Source organism: Lepidochelys kempii, chromosome 25, assembly GCF_965140265.1.
Source record: "Lepidochelys kempii isolate rLepKem1 chromosome 25, rLepKem1.hap2, whole genome shotgun sequence".
NCBI lineage: Eukaryota > Metazoa > Chordata > Testudines > Cheloniidae > Lepidochelys > Lepidochelys kempii.
In genome coordinates this window covers 12,363,961-12,382,071 of record NC_133280.1, presented here as the reverse complement: position 1 = coordinate 12,382,071, position 18,111 = coordinate 12,363,961, and the positions used below count along the sequence as shown (strand labels likewise).

At 54.1% G+C, this 18,111-nt stretch overlaps 1 protein-coding gene across 3 annotated transcripts in view; it reads right to left on the bottom strand.

Moving 5' to 3' along the window:
• The window catches only part of ARHGAP45 (Rho GTPase activating protein 45), a 46,000-nt gene that overhangs the window by 23,991 nt on the left and 3,898 nt on the right, over positions 1-18,111 (bottom strand). For all 3 annotated transcript variants that reach the window (XM_073324317.1, XM_073324316.1, XM_073324319.1), the window contains exons 2-5: positions 16,252-16,582; positions 5,981-6,124; positions 827-911; positions 177-249 (exon numbers count right to left, since the gene is read on the bottom strand). In XM_073324317.1, the coding sequence (XP_073180418.1) occupies positions 177-249; positions 827-911; positions 5,981-6,124; positions 16,252-16,582 (633 nt within the window). The remainder of the gene's footprint in view (positions 1-176; positions 250-826; positions 912-5,980; positions 6,125-16,251; positions 16,583-18,111) is intronic.

Here is an 18,111-nt window from a genome sequence, read left to right as displayed (position 1 = left end):
TTGTTCTTGAGCAGAGACTGTGTGTAGCTGCTTCTCTCTGTGCCGAGCAGGGCCTGTTCAGGGCTTCTGAACGGCGGGGTGCCAGAAGTAAAAGCAAACCACAGCGATATCCCGCCTCCGGTCCACTTAGGAGCAGGCTGACCCAGATGTGCTTGAACGAAACTTGTGTCACTCACCTGATTCTGGTCGCTGGGAGGTATCGAGAGCAGGGTGCTGCTGTCCACCTCTCCCATGAGGAATTCAGACACGCTGGAAGAAGGGGCAGGAGGACATGGATGGTCAGCACGGTTAGAGTTATTAACAGGAGAGCAGCAAGTAGGACCTTCCATATCACTTCAGAGTGCAGGTCCCTGGAGTCTGCCAGGGGCCAGGCCCCAGGGCCTGATTCAGCTCCTCTTCCTATTCGCGTCAGTGGGGATTGGATCAGCCCCCAAATGTTTTAGCCCCTACAGTTTAGATGAAGGTGAAGTGGTGGCAGGAGGAGACCAGAGGTATCTTAATAGCCCCGCCCAGGTGGTTGTCTGAACCAGACCTCCTGGTCTCAATAGCAATGTGAGTATAATGGATGTAAATGATACAAGGAACAGACCAGGACGTCCAGCCAGGGTCCACCAGGGACCTTGTGACGCTGCAGGGAGTGGGGGAGGGGTTGCACACCCAAAACTTGGTCTTTCACCATTGCCAGTAAAAGCTGCCCCTTGTCAAGATGTGAGCGTGCAAAGTGACAGGGCGGAGCGGCATGTTCTGTCTGGGGGGGGGGGGGGGCAGTCGAGGTTGCAGGGGAGGGGCACGTCCTCCAGACCGCCAATGGCTGAGGTTCGCTTACGTGCTACTGAAGGAGACTGCGATGGTCTCCAGAGCCTTCTCGAACTCCCGCTTGTCCGTCTCATTGCTGGACTCATAGTGGAAACCTGGGAATGAAAGAGAAGCAAAAGCCCTTTTGTGACTGACACCTACTGAGCAGCCATTTACTGGTGGTGGTCCCAGACCTGCTCCGACGTAGGGAGAGAGGGCTGAGCCTTGCAGCCTTGCAGCCCATCCAGTCTCTGCTCTCAGGCTCGGCTGCCCCCTTAGACAATTCTCATGTACCTCTGTCCTTGGTAACTAGGGCGCGTCTACACTCCAAAAAAACCCCGCGGCAGCAAGTCTCTGAACCCAGTTCAGTGGACTAAGGCTCCTGCTATGGAGTGTAGACATCCCCACTCGGGCTGGAGCCTGGGCTGAGACCTCCCCCGTCTCCAGATTTCAGAACCTGGGCAAAAGCCCAAGCAGGAATGTCTATCTTTGGCCGCATAGCACAACTCCTGTGAGCCCAAGACAGTTGACCCGGGCTCTGAGACTGGCTGCTGCGGGGGTGTTTTTCAGAGTAGACGTACCCTAGGTGCCACCAACAAAACAGTCTGGCTCTATGAACCCAGCTTCTCTATGCTAATTGCCACAGTAAGTTTCTAAGGCACTAGCAGGGCAGCTTTTGAAACAGACCTAGAAACCCTGGGGGCAAAGCCCTGCAATACATATAATCATGTCTCTTAGAGTTGGGAAAGACTTGCCTAGGTTTCATCTGGTCCAGCACCCTAGGGAGGGTTAGCTCTGGATTGTTCTCATGGAATATTCCCCAGGGCTTTGTCCAGTCCAGTTTTAATTTCCCCAGTGACGGGGCTTTAACCATTTCCCTTGGGAGGTTGTTCCCTGTTCAACATTAGCAAAAGTTTCCTCATACTTGGTCTGTATTTCCCCTAAGGTCAGTTGCAACCCATCACTCCCAGCTACCCCGGGGCCACCATAACAGATAAGATGAATCTGTGTTACTGATGTGCATTTCCTGCCCTACGGCTTCAGAGCCTTCTGCTTTGAGATGGAAAAGGCTGATTAAAGAACCCCTCTAATCCCAGACTGTGAGCGAGCAGCTTGTACTGCTGCAGAGCTGCCAGGTGGAGGAGTCACCCCGGCAGCGTGAGCCGTCACCCCAAGCTCTGAATCCTGCAGATCCCAAAGAAAAGGAGAATTTTAGTCTCATCTAGTTTAAGTCCAGGGATTCTGAATAGGTCAGATGCAGAATCATTCTGGGTCTGCTCCTGCATGAATCTAGTGTAGAATCGCTATAGGTTTTAACATGAAATGGTAAAAAGAGAATGGGCCCAATTCTGTATTCCCTGCACCCTGGGCTCAGCTCTCCATTGCCCTACCCCTGGTGCAAAGTAGGTGTGAAATGTTCCTTCTGATTAGGTTGCATATTACAGCCACGTTGATGCAAAACTAAAGTCTCCCAGGGTAAAAGACCAGAATCTGTCTCACAACCTCATCGCTCATCAAGGTCAACTCTCTGCATGGCTCAGAGGAACCCTCATTTTTAAACACACCTCACATCAGCGCTTGCCACGACTGCCGTGCCACTGAGCCCGGCCCATGCTGAGGCCCTGACAGGCAATCGCTGAGCAAGCCAATCAGCAGATCTCGTTCCACCCTGCTATGGAGGAACTTCCCGTCCCTTGTGGTTACTGTTTGGTGTCCAGGAAATGAGGGCAGTGACGCAAAATGTTGTGCTCTGTGTGCGGTTAAACCCGCCGTCCCTTCCCCCACTGCTGTTGTAACACTGAGCTCTCGGAAGCCTTTTCACGGGCAGGCTCGACAGAACCACGTCTCACAAACCCTGTGGTGCCGTCAGGGACCCTGGGAGATAGTGGCCGCGCTGGCCAATGGTGATTCGGGTTTAAGATTTTTATTGCCGTCACACATAGAAGGCCCCGTCACGAATCTGAGCTCCATTGCGCTAGGCACTGCGCACCTTGTAAAACAGACTGCCCCCGCCCCAAAATCCTGACAGTCTAAGGCCTGGATCCAAAGACTCTCAGTGACCTCAGTGGGCTTTGGGTCAGCCCTAAGTACCCCTCATGTCATCTGAACACACGGTTTCTCTCCTACGAGCTGGAAAATAGGCCAGCTTGGGCTTATGGTTTTCAGCCTGGCCGCCAGTTTTACAGACACAAGTTTGCACCGCCAGTGAGGAGCCAGTACTGATGTTCAGTATTTAGAAATTCTCCTGGATCACAGCCACAGTTGTGTAGAGACGCCCCCAAATACCAGCCCTTTGCACCAGACATTAGTTGAGAAGGCACAATAGTGCCCACAAATCTGCAGGCCATTTTTGAAAATCAGGCCTATCAAACAAAATCGCCAAGAATAACAGCGCGGCTGGGAACTGCTTTCCCGGGGTCCCACTCATCAGAACCCCGGGCGTGTATTTCCACCCTAGTCAATGGCACGCTTTTCTAACCACCTCTGAAGAAGAAATTTGCTGTTCTCCTATCACCTTGGCTCAGATCAACATGTGAGATCAGTTTAATAGCCGATTCATGCATTGCCTTAGCTGCGTGAACAATACCTGTCAGGTTTGGAAAGGCACAAATGGCAGCTAGGCACCAAACCCTCAGCGACATTCCAGGGGGCTTCAAAATAATAATAAAAATAGGGGCTGGGCCCTAGGCTGCAATCTGTGCCTTGGATCATCTCCCTCTCCCACACTTTGAGTAGGCAGGGAGCCTGATTCTGATCTCACTTCTTATTGTTTTATTTCCGTTGCTGTAGGGCCTTGGAGCCCGAGTCACGGACCAGGACCCAAGTGTGCTGGTCGCTGTACAAACGCAGAACAAAGAACTGGCCCAGAGAGCGGACACTCCTACCAGCTTTACATGAGGAACTTCATTCAGTTCAACAGCGTGGCTCTCGATCCACACCAATGTAAGAGAGAGGACAATCAGGCCTCTTCAGAGCTCTGAGTACCCAGTGTTTATTATTGATTGGGACGGGGTCTGTACGAAACCTCTGGATCCAAACATCCCCAGTCTCTGGGAAAGTTCAGACGCAGAGCCCAGCGTTGTACCGTGGGCTCATTGTGGGAATGGGGCTCTCCGCTGCCTGCGGATGTCATTTACACTGGCATGAGGTAAGAGGCCAGCGTGCATGAGTGGAGAATTCTGACCTGGTGACATTTCACACCCGCTTCGGCTAGGTGTAAATGATGACACAAGACTCAGGGCAGTGGAGAATCGAGTCCTATGGCTGATCCCCTCTTTTAGGCTTCACAGGTGTAAATCTGGAGTGAGTGCATGAGAACATAAGAGTAGCCACACTGGGTCAGACCAAAGGTCCATCGAGCCCAGTGTCCTGTCTTCCAACAGTGGCCAATGCCAGGTGCCCCAGAGGGAATGAACAGAACAGGTAATTATCAAGTGATCCATCCCCTGTCACTCTTTAATCAATGGGATTACACTGATGTGAAAGTGGTGGAAGGGAAAGGAGAATCAGAGCCCGTCTCCTGCCTTTGCAGGGGGATAGACTTGGTGACCTAGTAGGTCTTGTCCATCTCCAATTACTGTGGTTCTCCTGCACCAGCCTCGAGGACATCCCCCGGCACACACAGCTTTCATGGCCAACCAGCAGTGATTTTGTCCCAGTGGAAGAGAGCTGGGAACCCAGACCCCGATATCAGTCGGGGCAGGGGAGCCAGGGGTGGCTTTCCAACAGACAAGAACTCACCACAAATATTGCACCCCCGTCCCAGCCCTGAAGCGGAACTGAGAGTTCCAGGAAACACATCATGGCCTGACTCCTGAGCACCTCTCACCATGTGGTGTCCAAGGGGAAAATATGAGTGAAAGGGCTAAACCTCCCACTGGAGTCAAGGTCCAAGTTCCCACTGATTTCAGCAGGGCCTGGGTTTGGCCCTAGGTCCCTGTTACCCCCAGTGATGAATGTTACAAGACTCTCCCCCCGAGTCAGTTTCTCAGAGCAATGTGGTCATGGCAGGGTGAGGCTGAGGGTGTTAGCCAGGCCGGGGCTGGTTTTATAGCTCAGAAAGCAGCCCTCCCTCTCCCATGCCCTGGTTTGTTGGTTGGAAGGTTTCCCACTGGCATCATTCACTTGGGCTTGTCTGACACCCTGTCTGGAGAAAGGGCAGCTGCTTTGTAAAAGCTTTGGTGTGAATGGTCTCCCCCAGCTGTGACCCAGCACCCTCAGGCCGGGCTCTCTCTAATCCCAGGAAATTAAATGCTAGATTTTGGCTAATCCACGCTACACTTCCTGCGGATCTGAGACAGCTGGCTCCTGCCTGGTGCAGGCACAATGTGTCAGACGAAGGGCCATACTTGTCTCTGGTGTAATTCCACTGACTGCACTGGGGCCACGTGCTGAATTTGGCCCAGTGAACGATTCATGCTAGTGACCCACAGAGGCTTTTGTGTCCGTCCATGAAGGTCTGCACCCGTGGGCATAAAGAGGGTTAGGGCGAGAGCAAGCGAGCGGAACGTGGGCTGAAAATCACAGCAATGTTCCTGGTGGGGAGGGGAGGGAGAACAACCAGACTGCGGGATCCTCTCCCCTGTGAGAGCTTGCTCACTGGAGTCATTTTAAAGTGGACTACACCGAGCCCTGGAGAACAGGCTGTAGGGAACAAGCCTGCTCTGGCAGAGATACCCTAGTGCCGGGGCTGGGTCGACAGCCCTGGTGACTGAAAAACTGTCTCTACCCCCCTGGGCAGAAGCCACACTAGCTTCCTGGACACTGTTCCCCACCAGTGTGCCTGACCCCCGCAGGACCCCCCCGGATGCAGAAGGGAGCTCAGTCTCCATAGCCCATTCAGTCCTCAGCCTTTGTCTGCCGCATGTGCAAGCAAGGGGTAGGCTAGCGCTGATTGTGATTGTGATTTGGATGCAAAGGACATCTGCAAACCAAGGACTGGGCTGAGGCCTCACCACTGAGTCCTTGCAGCCCTGACCCCAGCCCCAAAGAGCCTTTCCTTCGGGTCAGCTTCCATCTGCCTCCAGCCCAGGCTGGCTGTGAACAGGGTCAGCGTCTGTGAGTCCGCACCAATTGCTGGGCATGGGTGGGGCGAGTGGGGAGGGAGGCAGTGAAGGGTGAGCAGAATTGCCGAGCACCTGCACTGTGCTCATGACCCAGCAGGAGACAGGTGCTGTGGACTGACCTTTGACCCTGGATATTAGGGTTCCTGCGGCTGTCAAGGTCTCCAAGGTGTTGAGCAGTGGGTACTTGTTGATGACCTGCCGGAGGACCCGCAGGGCTTCCCCCAGGCACTCGTGGGCTAGCGGCCGGTGAGACTCCAAGGGATCTGCAACAGAGAGGGGTCAAAGCGGTCGTTACAGCCCTTCAGTCTCCGCTACACAGGCTGGTTCTGTAAAGTCAACTTTGTGCTGGCGAAGGGCGCTTTGGAGGACAGGAGCACCAGGTAATGGCAAGGCGAGCTCCCACACACAGACAGTTCCCGTGGCCCATGTGCCTCAGCCTGACCCGCACCATCCTCTGCTACTCCAGTCCTGCCCCTGCGACTCTGCCACGCACCTCAATCCTAGCCCTGCTATTCCAGTCCTGCCCCCGCGACTCTGCCACGCACCTCAATCCTAGCCCTGCTATTCCAGTCCTGCCCCCGCGACTCTGCCACGCACCTCAATCCTAGCCCTGCTATTCCAGTCCTGCCCCCGCGACTCTGCCACGCACCTCAATCCTAGCCCTGCTATTCCAGTCCTGTCCCCCCGACTCTGCCACGCACCTCAATCCTAGCCCTGCTATTCCAGTCCTGCCCCCCCGACTCTGCCACGCACCTCAATCCTAGCCCTGCTATTCCAGTCCTGCCCCCGCGACTCTGCCACGCACCTCAATCCTAGCCCTGCTATTCCAGTCCTGCCCCCGCGACTCTGCCACGCACCTCAATCCTAGCCCTGCTATTCCAGTCCTGCCCCCGCGACTCTGCCACGCACCTCAATCCTAGCCCTGCTATTCCAGTCCTGTCCCCCCGACTCTGCCACGCACCTCAATCCTAGCCCTGCTATTCCAGTCCTGCCCCCCCGACTCTGCCACGCACCTCAATCCTAGCCCTGCTATTCCAGTCCTGCCCCCGCGACTCTGCCACGCACCTCAATCCTAGCCCTGCTATTCCAGTCCTGCCCCCGCGACTCTGCCACGCACCTCAATCCTAGCCCTGCTATTCCAGTCCTGTCCCCCCGACTCTGCCACGCACCTCAATCCTAGCCCTGCTATTCCAGTCCTGCCCCCGCGACTCTGCCACGCACCTCAATCCTAGCCCTGCTATTCCAGTCCTGTCCCCCCGACTCTGCCACGCACCTCAATCCTAGCCCTGCTATTCCAGTCCTGCCCCCCCGACTCTGCCACGCACCTCAATCCTAGCCCTGCTATTCCAGTCCTGTCCCCCCGACTCTGCCACGCACCTCAATCCTAGCCCTGCTATTCCAGTCCTGTCCCCGCGACTCTGCCACGCACCTCAATCCTAGCCCTGCTATTCCAGTCCTGTTCCCCCGACTCTGCCACGCACCTCAATCCTAGCCCTGCTATTCCAGTCCTGCCCCCGCGACTCTGCCACGCACCTCAATCCTAGCCCTGCTATTCCAGTCCTGCCCCCCCGACTCTGCCACGCACCTCAATCCTAGCCCTGCTATTCCAGTCCTGTCCCCCCGACTCTGCCACGCACCTCAATCCTAGCCCTGCTATTCCAGTCCTGCCCCCCCGACTTTGCCACGCACCTCAATCCTAGCCCTGCTATTCCAGTCCTGTTCCCCCACCTATACTAACACCCCAGAACCCTGACTGGTAGCCCCTGCACCCATTGTCACAGTGCGGAGTTACTTCTAAGCAGGCATTTCCAGTTGTGCAGTGGTTTTATGAGAGCAAGAGAGGCTGAAACCTACCGAACTCATGTCACTGATGAGCCGCCCTATCGGAACGGAAGTCTAATGCAGTCTACCCAGCTCATCTTGATCAGTCTGTTCAGGGGGTGAGAAGGCAGGGGGAACGCCCCATTTCCTGGCTGATTAATCCCATGGGACCTTTGGAAGGAGCCAGATGTACTCTGTGCTCACGGGCCTGGTGCCTGCTGGTGGTCTGGAGTGCTCTGTGTCACATCATTGCCTCCAGTCTCTCTACTGGTGGCTTCCCCACCAATGTCTCCAGCCTGCCCAGCGTATCCCTGCCCAGGAAGCCCCTGCTGGTGTCTCTGGCCTGCCCGTATCTTCTCCCAGCCTCCACCCTCTCTTGGACTGCTCAGCAGCTGTCAGTCCCCCCAAGACAGGAATCAGTGCAGGCTCCTGTTCCACAAGGGGGTTCCTCTGTGCTGATGGGATGGTACCAATATCCCCCCTGTTAGGGAACAGAGTAACAGCCGTGTTAGTCTGTATTCGCAAAAAGAAAAGGAGGACTTGTGGCACCTTAGAGACTAACCAATTTATTTGAGCATAAGCTTTCATGAGCATCCGATGAAGTGAGCTGTAGCTCACGAAAGCTGATGCTCAAATAAATTGGTTAGTCTCTAAGGTGCCACAAGTCCTCCTTTTCTTTTTCCTGTTAGGGAAGGCTGCCTAGACTGTCCCGGCCAACGCCTCTTACTCCCTGTTGGAACAGGCACATTCATACTCAACTAGGGTGACCATATAGCCCAAAGGCTGGGGCTGGCGTCGCTGCTCACCCGAGCCCTGCCACCACCACCCCCCGCCATGTGGGGCTGGCATCACTGCCCCTCTGCCCCCTGCATGTTCCTTTGCACCCCTCTTTCTTGACAGAAGTGGCATTTGTCCCATTTGCTCTTGCCAACTGATCAAGTCAGCAAGAGCAAATGGGACAAACACTCACTTTTGCCCAAAAAGTTGGGACGGCCAGGACAGGGCTAAAAAAAGGGACTGTCCCGGCCAAAACAGGACATAAGATCCCTATGCTCAACAGACGAATGGCGCTTCCAGATGGCATCCTTCTCTAGCGGCCAGCAGCAACGAACATGGGTGCGTGGGATTGTGAGTCTCCCTCATTACATACCAGCCCATTATTGCCTCCCTAGGCCGTTTATTCCTGTGGTTAAGCGGAGCTTTTTAAGAACAGGTTGGACAACACCTGTCAGGGATGGTCTAGATAATTCTTAGTCCTGCCATGAGTGCAGGGGACTGGACTAGATGACCTCCCGAGGTCCCTTCCATTTCTATGATTCTATATAGAGTCCCCAGCAACTGATCTCCAAGCCCATTAAAACCCACCCCTTCAGCTTCCTGTTCCTGCCTCAGTTTGCTCACGCATCTTCCCTCCTCCCTGAGAACTGTCCTTCCCAAGGCAGACCCTCCGCATCCCAGCCCTGGCTGGGTTTAAAGGCCTGAGGCCAGAGCAGCATCCTAAGGAGTCTTGTCCGTCTGGTAACGCTCAGCGGCTGGCTATCTTGGGGGGGAATGAGTGTGTCGGGGGGGAAGCTTAGTTGGGGTGCTGGGATGAGATGAATAAAGATCCTTCAGGATAACACTGGTAATTCCGGGAGGGACGGACCTCTAGCTTCTTGCACAGTGGATTAGTGGCTGGCTCATGGGTCTCGGGCAGGGCTCAGACATTAGGGTGATGGGGGGCCTGCAAAAAATCAGCGTAGCCCTACTGACTTCAATGAAGCTGCACTGAGTTGCACCAGCTGAGGATCTGCGCGAGCGGGCACCCGGCCCCTGAATTCTGGCACTGACTCTCTGGGTAACCTTGAGCACGTCACTTAACTGCTCCGTGCCTCAGTTTCCCCATTTGGAAAAGTGGGAACAATACTTACTTTTGGTCAATGATATAAGACCTCTGGATGAAAAGCATGGGAGGCACATAAAGCATTGGTCTTCGGCCTGACTGCTAGGCGGTCCCTGCTGGGGTCTGGAACACTCTCTCGCCAGGCTGGTTCAGCCTCACACTGCACTAGAGCACAATGCCTGGTAGCAGCATTGTGGTCTAGTGGGTAGAGCACTGGACAGGGGCACAGGTGACCTGGGTTCTTGTCCCAGCTCTACCACTGGCCTGCTGACTGACTGTGGGCAGGTCACATCCCCTCCCTGTGCCTCAGTTTCAAATAGGTTCAGGATACTGACTTGCTTTGGGACCTGTAGATGAAAAGTGCTATCGTGCAGCTATTATTCCACACATGGGCTAACTGCATTGTCAGCCAGTACCAGCCTCTGCACCTGTTCCCAGCCCCTCAGACGATGTGGTGGGAAGGCAGAGGCAAAGTGATGAGATGAAATGGACCCAAGGGAAAGTTCAGGTGAATGTCACAAAAATAGACTCCAAACAAGTGGATCTGCTCCCACAGGAAAGTGTTGGGAACTCTCCATTGCTTGGGGTATTCTGAGCCACCCCAGCCCAGGAGAATGGACCAGAGGGAACAGCCCTGTAGTGGTAGGTAGAGATGGAGAATGTCTTGTCTGTCTCCATCAGTGGTTCACTGTATCCCAAGACACCTGAGCACAGATCCCTGCCAGGAGGGAGGGTCTGGCAAACACAACCAGTGTCTGTGGATCTGACCCTCTGCCGCCCTGCGCAGTCATTTACACCTGTGCAAAACGGACGTTAAATGCTCCCAGTCTGGCATTGGCCATCCACTTTGCCGTGATGTTTTTACAACCCAGGTGCAGGACAACAGAGCATCAGGCCCTGGGAGTTTATGTCTGGCTGTGGTGTGACTGGGACAGCAGGAGGGAGATGGGAGGAGTTTGACCCCAGTGATTTTTCCTCGGTGGCGGGTTTCCCTTGAAAGCAGTTTGAGAATTTCCTCCTCATTTCCTTTCCTTTCATTCCCTGCCCGGATGTGAACTCCCTGCCACGCAGCCCGGAGGGACCCAGTGGCTTCTTGTTGCCTCCTCCCTGCTCAGCCAAATTTCCATTATTGCTATAATTTAGGATAATTGCTGGGTGGATTTTTTCAGCCACCCATCGGAGATGCAGCAAATAAGCAGGCTGCTCTCTGTACATGCACCCCAGCTCACTATTTGAGCACGGGAACTGGCTCCAGGGTCCTTGGGAAGTTTGTTTACTGGCAAGAAAGGAAGTTGGATATTGGGAGTTTCCCCAGGAAACCAACCCCTTCTGCGACTCTCCAGATAAAGCTGCCAACCAGCGTCCCTTGTTTCTGCCCCCTCAGCCCTGTGATCACAGACTGAGAAGGTGCAGTAGAATTCTGCCCTTGGGGCGCCGGAAGCTATCAGCAAGTCCAGGTGAAAACATATACATTTCTTTTCCTTCAGATGCCAGGCACAGAGGTGTAGCATGAGTGACACAAAGCCAGTTCTCTTCCCAGCTCTGACAGGGGAATGTGATCTGATCTAGTGGTTAGAGCAGTGGACCCGGACTCAGAAATCCTGGGTTCCATTCTCTGCTTTGGAATGGAGTTTGATCAATTAGAGCAGCAGGGAATGGGAGTCAGGATTCCTGGGTTCCTTCCCTAGTTCCGCAACTGAAAGACCTTGAGCATGTCACTGTCCCTTCTCCGTGCCTGAGTTTCCCCATCCGTAACACAGGATTATTCATGCTTTCCTACCTTACATGGGTGCTGGGAGCATTCATTAACGTTCATACAGTGCTCTAAGATCCCTGAACGAAAGGGGATATGTGAGCACTATTGTTACTGTTATCAGCCTGCTCTCTGCATTGAGATTTTGCTCTGTTACATCAGTGTAAATCCAAAGGAACTCCACTGACCTCACTCCAGTTTATACAGGTGAACTGAGAGCAGACTTTGTCCCTGGTGAGAACATGTGCCTATGCGGGGCTCTCTACGAGCTGCATTGCCATGGGTGTGGGGCGGCTGCATTTCCCCTGAATGAGCAGCGCTGCTAGGAGGTCGGGAAGCAGGCCTTAAATAAGGGGGGGTGGGAGGAAAGGAAGGGGTGTGAGTCTAGACTGGCTGATCCCTTTAATCCAATTCTGGATGCTAGGAGATGGGGTGACCTCAGCACTGACAAGCCCAGGGACTAAGCCCAACGTCTGGGACTCTGGGACTGGATGGCGCAGCCTTCTTTGGAGAGAAATCCACAAGAGCAGGGAGGGGAGAGAGGGAGCCTGGTGGAAAAGTGACAGCTGTGAGTGGGCAAACCCTCCGTCCCAGCCCCCTATCTCAGTGTCAGGGTGGAAGGGATTTCCTATGCATTCTCTGTCTCCTCTTACATTTCCAGGCTATGTCCGGAATGGAAAGCAGAGAGGCCAGAGGGGCTGGGAAGGGCCGTGTTGGGCTGGGGACAGGGACAGGACTGGGATCTGTGTCACAGCTGAGCAGGGATGGACAAAAAGCTGTAATGGGAGGGCTGGATCCACCAAAAAGGTGCGATCCCCTGCAACCATTGCTGCATCCCTTCATGCACACCCAGATCCTGCCTCAGCATCATCAGTCTTCCTCCAGAACCCGCACAGAGACCCCTGAGCCCAGTCTCTCTCCCTCCCTTCACCCGCTCTCATGGGTGTAGAGCTGGTTGAAAATCTCCTGATGGAACATATTGCCATTTTGTTTAAATCAAAGGTTTCGGCTGGAATGCGTCAATTTTGACTTAATTTCATTGCCTGGGGTGGGGGAATCAAAATGAAACATTTTGACATTTTCATTTTGAAATGGGTTTTCATTGAGGAGTTTATATTAGATTATTAAAAAAACCTAAACGTCAAAATCCAACCAAAACAGCTCAATTGACGCAAAACAATTGGGGCGGGGGGGGATTTCGTTTTGTGGGAAATTTTGAAATGTCCTTCCGTTTCAGAACAATTTCCCCTCCCCACGAAAATGTTGGCATTTCTTGCAGAATGGAAATCCCAGTTTCTAACTCTGCAAAAAGAAAAGGAGTACTTGTGGCACCTTAGAGACTAACCAATTTGCAGTATACATCCGATGAAGTGAGCTGTAGCTCACGAAAGCTTATGCTCAAATAAATTGGTTAGTCTCTAAGGTGCCACAAGTCCTCCTTTTCTTTTTGCGAATACAGACTAACACGGCTGGTACTCTGTAACTCTGCAAAGGCGACTTGACCTTCGCCTTCCATCCCCCTTTCCCGTTCCCCCAGACCGATAGCCTAACAAGTCACATTCACGGCTGGTATAAACGGGTGTAGCTCCATGGAGTTTGGCCCATGGATTTTTTTTCTCCCACTGACCCAATGCAGAACCGGGCTCCCACTCCAACCACCGTGCCAGGATCCAAGTGCCATAAGCACCCTTATTCGGTTGTGACCAGGACCACGCAGGGCTGGCTGAGCAGGGGATGCCAGGTGAGCCACACTTCAAGGTGGACTTTCATCTGGAAACGGGGTCCAAAATCAAACCTTGGTGAGAGAGACCTGGGCCCAAGGTTCCTCCCCACTCCTTTCGGAATTGAATCTGGGTCACCACGCCCTCTCCCTGTGGAGACTCCCGCCCCATGTTACACACTGGGGCCTCGCGATGGTGTTTTCCACTGGAACAGGGACCGCGTCAACATGTTTGCATGGCTGGCAGTGAAAAAACAAGTCATCATGTGACCCCCAGCTGGGCCCCACCCTAGCCAGGGGTGCGGGAAATATACAGTTTCCTTTGTCTCCTACAGAGAGAGAAGCCTCTTAAAGGGATAGGGCAGAGACTGCAGGGCCACTTCCCGCCCCCAGCCTGGCCTCCTGGTAAAGAAGAGAGCTGCTTTCAGCGGCCCTTTGGGAACCCAGGTTCATTCCCAGGGGCAAATGGGGCTCGGGGAGAGGCAAGGCATGTGCCCAGTGCCACTCCAAGGGCTTTATCTGGGTGCCACCAGCCATCGCTGGCGCTGCAGTAAACAGGAAAGGCAGGCAGATGAAAATAGCTTGCAGGCAGGAAGTCATGTTATCCTGTCCCAGATCCCCCTCCCCTGCTCTGCCTCTTACCCCTCTTCCTCGCCTTGCGTGGCAGCTGCCGCTGCTCAGCTCCAGGGCCAAAAGGAAAGGCTGGAGCAAAGCAGTTGCAGGGCCACCGTGGGGAGGTTGGTCCCGGATCCCCCCAGGGCGCTGCAGGCCCTGGCTTTCTGCTCTCCCACTCTGGGTAACTCCACCACCTCCCAGCATGCCGCTGCCCGATCCATAGGGGACCCCTTCGTCTGGGGAATCACCCCCGTGTATAGCCTTTTCCTCTTGGGAGCTCCCCGCCCCCACATAGCCAAGCATCTTTGGAGGCAGGTGTCCAATCAGTGCCACGGACTTGCCAGTGGGAGGGGGAGCACTCTCACCCCCCTTCCCTTCCCTTCGCCCATTGCCACTCTCAACGGCAGGTGCTGCCTGACCCTGCCTGCTGCTTTTCTAGCCTATTTGCTCTCTGCTCCCTCCCCCCTTCTCCTCTTCACAGCCGCCCCAGACACTGCTCTGCCCCCCCCCCCCACTCTGCTGGGACCAGCCTGCCTTTGTCCCTTCCACCCCAGAGGTGGCTTCATCCACTGAGGAGTGACAAGGTCTCTGGAGATCAGATGAGCAATTAGAAGTTTTGGCTCACGCTGGCTGGGGGCTAGATTATGCCCCCCCCCATAATCTATGGAGGCGAAATGACAGGAACGATTGCTAGCAGAACCATTGCTAGCAGAACTGGCTAGGGAGAGCAGCTGAGGGGCATTCCCAGGATATTAAAGATCACACATCCCAGGGCCCCTGGCTATGCTCCACTGCTGGGGCACAGTTCCTCCCGCCCAATCCCCCCGGCAGAGCTTGAATCACATGACATGCCTGAGCGCAGCGGGTTCAATGGAGTGGGGGTCATTCACCCCAGGCAGGGATGAGACTCCATTGATTTCAGTGGGGCTGGGCTCATTGACATCAGCTGAGAAGCTGGGAGTTCTCTGTGCGGGATGAGTCCAGGATACCTTCCTAGTTAGCACTATGCAGTGTGGGTTTGTTGAGCCAACCATGAGCCCCAGAAGGTAGGTCAGCATCACCCCCGTTTTGCTGCAAGTGCTTCTGATTCTCCTTGCCCCAGCTTTCTGGCCAGTTCAGTGGAATTGCTCCTGGTTTACGCTGACGTCTGTGAGAGGAGAATCAGGCCCGGTGGGGTTGTTTCATGTTCCCACCAGTGTGAGGGAGCAGAGAAGTCTGCTCTGAGAACATCTGACAGCCCCTTTGCACAGGGCTACATAATGACACAAAGTGCAGAGGAGAATGGAAGCTGCTGGCTCCCAGCCTGCATTTCTAGAACACCACCTCTCTCGGCGTGGGGTGGAGACCAGTATTTTGTCCCTAGCTCGGTGTGATCAGTTTGTAACTTTTGCCAAGTGCTTTGGGATCTCCCAAGTCTGGAACAGGGATACTATTACATAGCACTTGGATAACCCTTTCCATTTCCAGTCTGTTAAGGTCATTAATCCTCCAACATGCCTGGGAAGTAGGTAAGTGAGTAATATTACTGAGGAAACTAAGGCACAGAGCAGGAGAATGGCATGTTCAGGGGCTCAGTGTCAGAGCCAGGATTAGAATGCCAGAGCTCCTGCTTCCCGGCAGTCCCCTGCACAGATCCACTCTCTGACACCACTGGCATGCCTGTGTGGGATTGCCCAGGCTCGAGGGGGAGAGGCAGGCTGCCTGGCACTGAGGAGGCGAGATCTCATTGGGATTATTTCTGTGACGTTATCCCCTGTGAGCACAGGGACTCCCAGAGGGTTTGATGCCCATGCACTGCAAACAGCCTGTCCTCTCCCACCCTGCAGAATCTTCTTCCTCAATCCCCAGCACTCTGGAGGGTGAATCAAGCTCAAGCATCTGGGAAGGGGGTCGAGCGTTTCCAGCACGCCAGCCACAGGCAGCCATGACCCGTGTGTGTGATTCATAGCTGGGTGACTGGCACAGGGAGCAGCAGAGCACAAGACCACTGCTGACATCGGATCCAGGAGGCCAGAGCATGGCATAGATCAGCCCCAATGCATGCACAAGGCCACCAAATCCATGGGCCAGTTTCTATGGGATGGGTAAGAGCTGGCTGCAGGGGTCCTGTTGCCAAAGGCAAATCAGCCAGTGTCCCCTCTGCCAGCCCCCCGTGCAAACAAGGCGACGCCCTGATTTTCAAAGCCTTCTCTGATTTTGAGGGCCTGTTCTATAGGGCACATTCTCAGTCCTGGGCCTTATTGTCTGAGGGGCTTAGCGCCAACTAGGTCACTGGGTGCTGCCAGGGCCCAGCACCTCTGGGAAATCTGTCCCAGGGTGGCTCAAAATCAGGCCCCCCAAAATGGAAGCATCCAGAAATCAGAGGCTGTGGCTGAAAATCCGAGGTTCCTGGCTATTTCTCTGCCCTAGGCTGCCTTCTGCTGGCCTGCCTGGACACAAGGGTTCCTTTCAGAGCCGGGGAGCTCCTTGGGGCCTTCCGTTCTACCCCACCTTACCCTGCCCCATTCGTTACCAGACACGATGGAAACCCCTGTCCAGGCCTTTACATTCCACAAGTCCCCTTGGGAGCAGGAGGGCCCTGGTGGTCATGGGCACTTACCGTCTCTGAGGACCACGTCTCTCAGCTTCTCCAAACCCTCGGCAAACCGGGCCACGTCAGCCAGGAGCTGCGAGATGTCCTCCACATCAATGAAAGTCCCCTCCCCGCTGTCGATGGGGCTGTAAGAGACAGGGGTCTTCTGTCCCTTGGCGATGCCCCGGGTGCCCGCAGGGGACAGAGGGAAGCCAGCAGCACTGGCATGCCGGCTCAGGCTGGTGGGGCGTTTGAGCGTGCCCACTGTGCTGGGGCTACTGCTGAGCTTGGAGCTGGACATGGACAGGTCCACCAGGCTGGAACTCGGCGCTTCCAGGCAGTCCTTCCGGGGCAGCTCCTGAGGGGACAAGAACATGCGTGAGCATGTAATGGGCAAGAGGGAAGGGGCTTCCAACCCTCCCAGAGCCAGTGGGGAGGAACCAGCCCCACAGGGGTTGCCAAGGCTGTCCTCACACTTATGAACCTTCATCTTAATTAGGGGAGGGAGTGCAAGGGTGAGAGCAGGGGACAGGGAGTCAGGACTTTTGGGTTCTAGCTCCACTCTAGAAGAGGAGTGGGGTCTAGTGGGTAAGGCAAGCGGGAGGGCTGGGCAACAGGACTCCTGGGTTCTATCCCTAGCCCTGAGATTGGACTATGGGTAGTTGTTACAGAAGGGCACTGGGAGTCAGGACTTCCTAGCTCTGCTGCTGACTATTTTTGTGACCTCGAGTAAGTCACTTAAAAAAAAATCTCTCTGTGCCTCAGTTTCCCCATTTAGGAACTTTTTACAAGGATGCGATGAGATTTAATGAGTTAATGGGCCAGATTCTGATTCCAGGAACCCTGGTGTAACTCCTGCACTGAAACCGGAGGGGTTACTCTGCATTTTCACCAGGGTAAATGAGATCATGGTCTTATCATCAATTAACGGCTACAGAGTTTGCATTTCGTAACAAGAAAAGGCTTAAGGAATTGAAGGAACATTTCCTCCAGCAATGGAGGGACAGTCTCCGACGATGAAGACAGTGAGTGACTCAGCTGGGGAGAGGAAAATGACTGAATTGCGAATAAAAGTTGGCAGGTTTAAATGATTCACCTCTCAGAACTATAAGAGCTGCATTCTTTGCCCTGTGTGTGGAACTCCTGCTGACACCAGTAAGAATTCAGGTCGACAGTGGGGGTAGACCCCCTCTGAGACCACAAAATGACTGAACAAAGATGAATTACAATTTCGATACAACAAAATGATTGCAGAATTCTTGGAACAAGACAGTCTTGATCCCACCAGCACTAATACAGGGCTACTCAGACCTCAGGGGTTCAGGAGCCAAACCAGCGATCAACGTTACCCGAAAGAGCCACAGGAGTGTGAATTCAGTGTTCCGTTGTCTATCGTACTATTCCTATTTAGACAGTATGGCCGGGGAAATATTTATAGATATTATTCTCACAGACAGTAAGTTAACTTAATTGGTTAATAACGTCATCAAAGCATCCTGATTGGTTAATAACTTAGATTGATTAATAATTAAATCTCGCTGTGTTTTAATATTGCTTGCTGCGCGGAGCTTCAGGAGACATGTTCAAGAGCCACATGCAGCTCCTAAGCCATGCTCTTAGTATCACTGGCTTAACAAGTTGGGAAAGCCCTACTAGAGCACAGCTCCCAGCTGCTTCTGGTCCAGCCCTCCCAGCAGGAGGTGCTGTAGGAAGCATTTGTAGAAACACTGGCTATAATTTAGGGATGCTCACAGGTCACTGTCTGTCCCAGCATCTCCCTTCTGGAGGGGCTGCCCAGACTGGGATGAGGTTCCAAAGAGTTCTCGATTTATAGAGTGCCACTAGGCCAGACCCTGAGGTACTGATCCACTTGCGTCCTTGATCCAC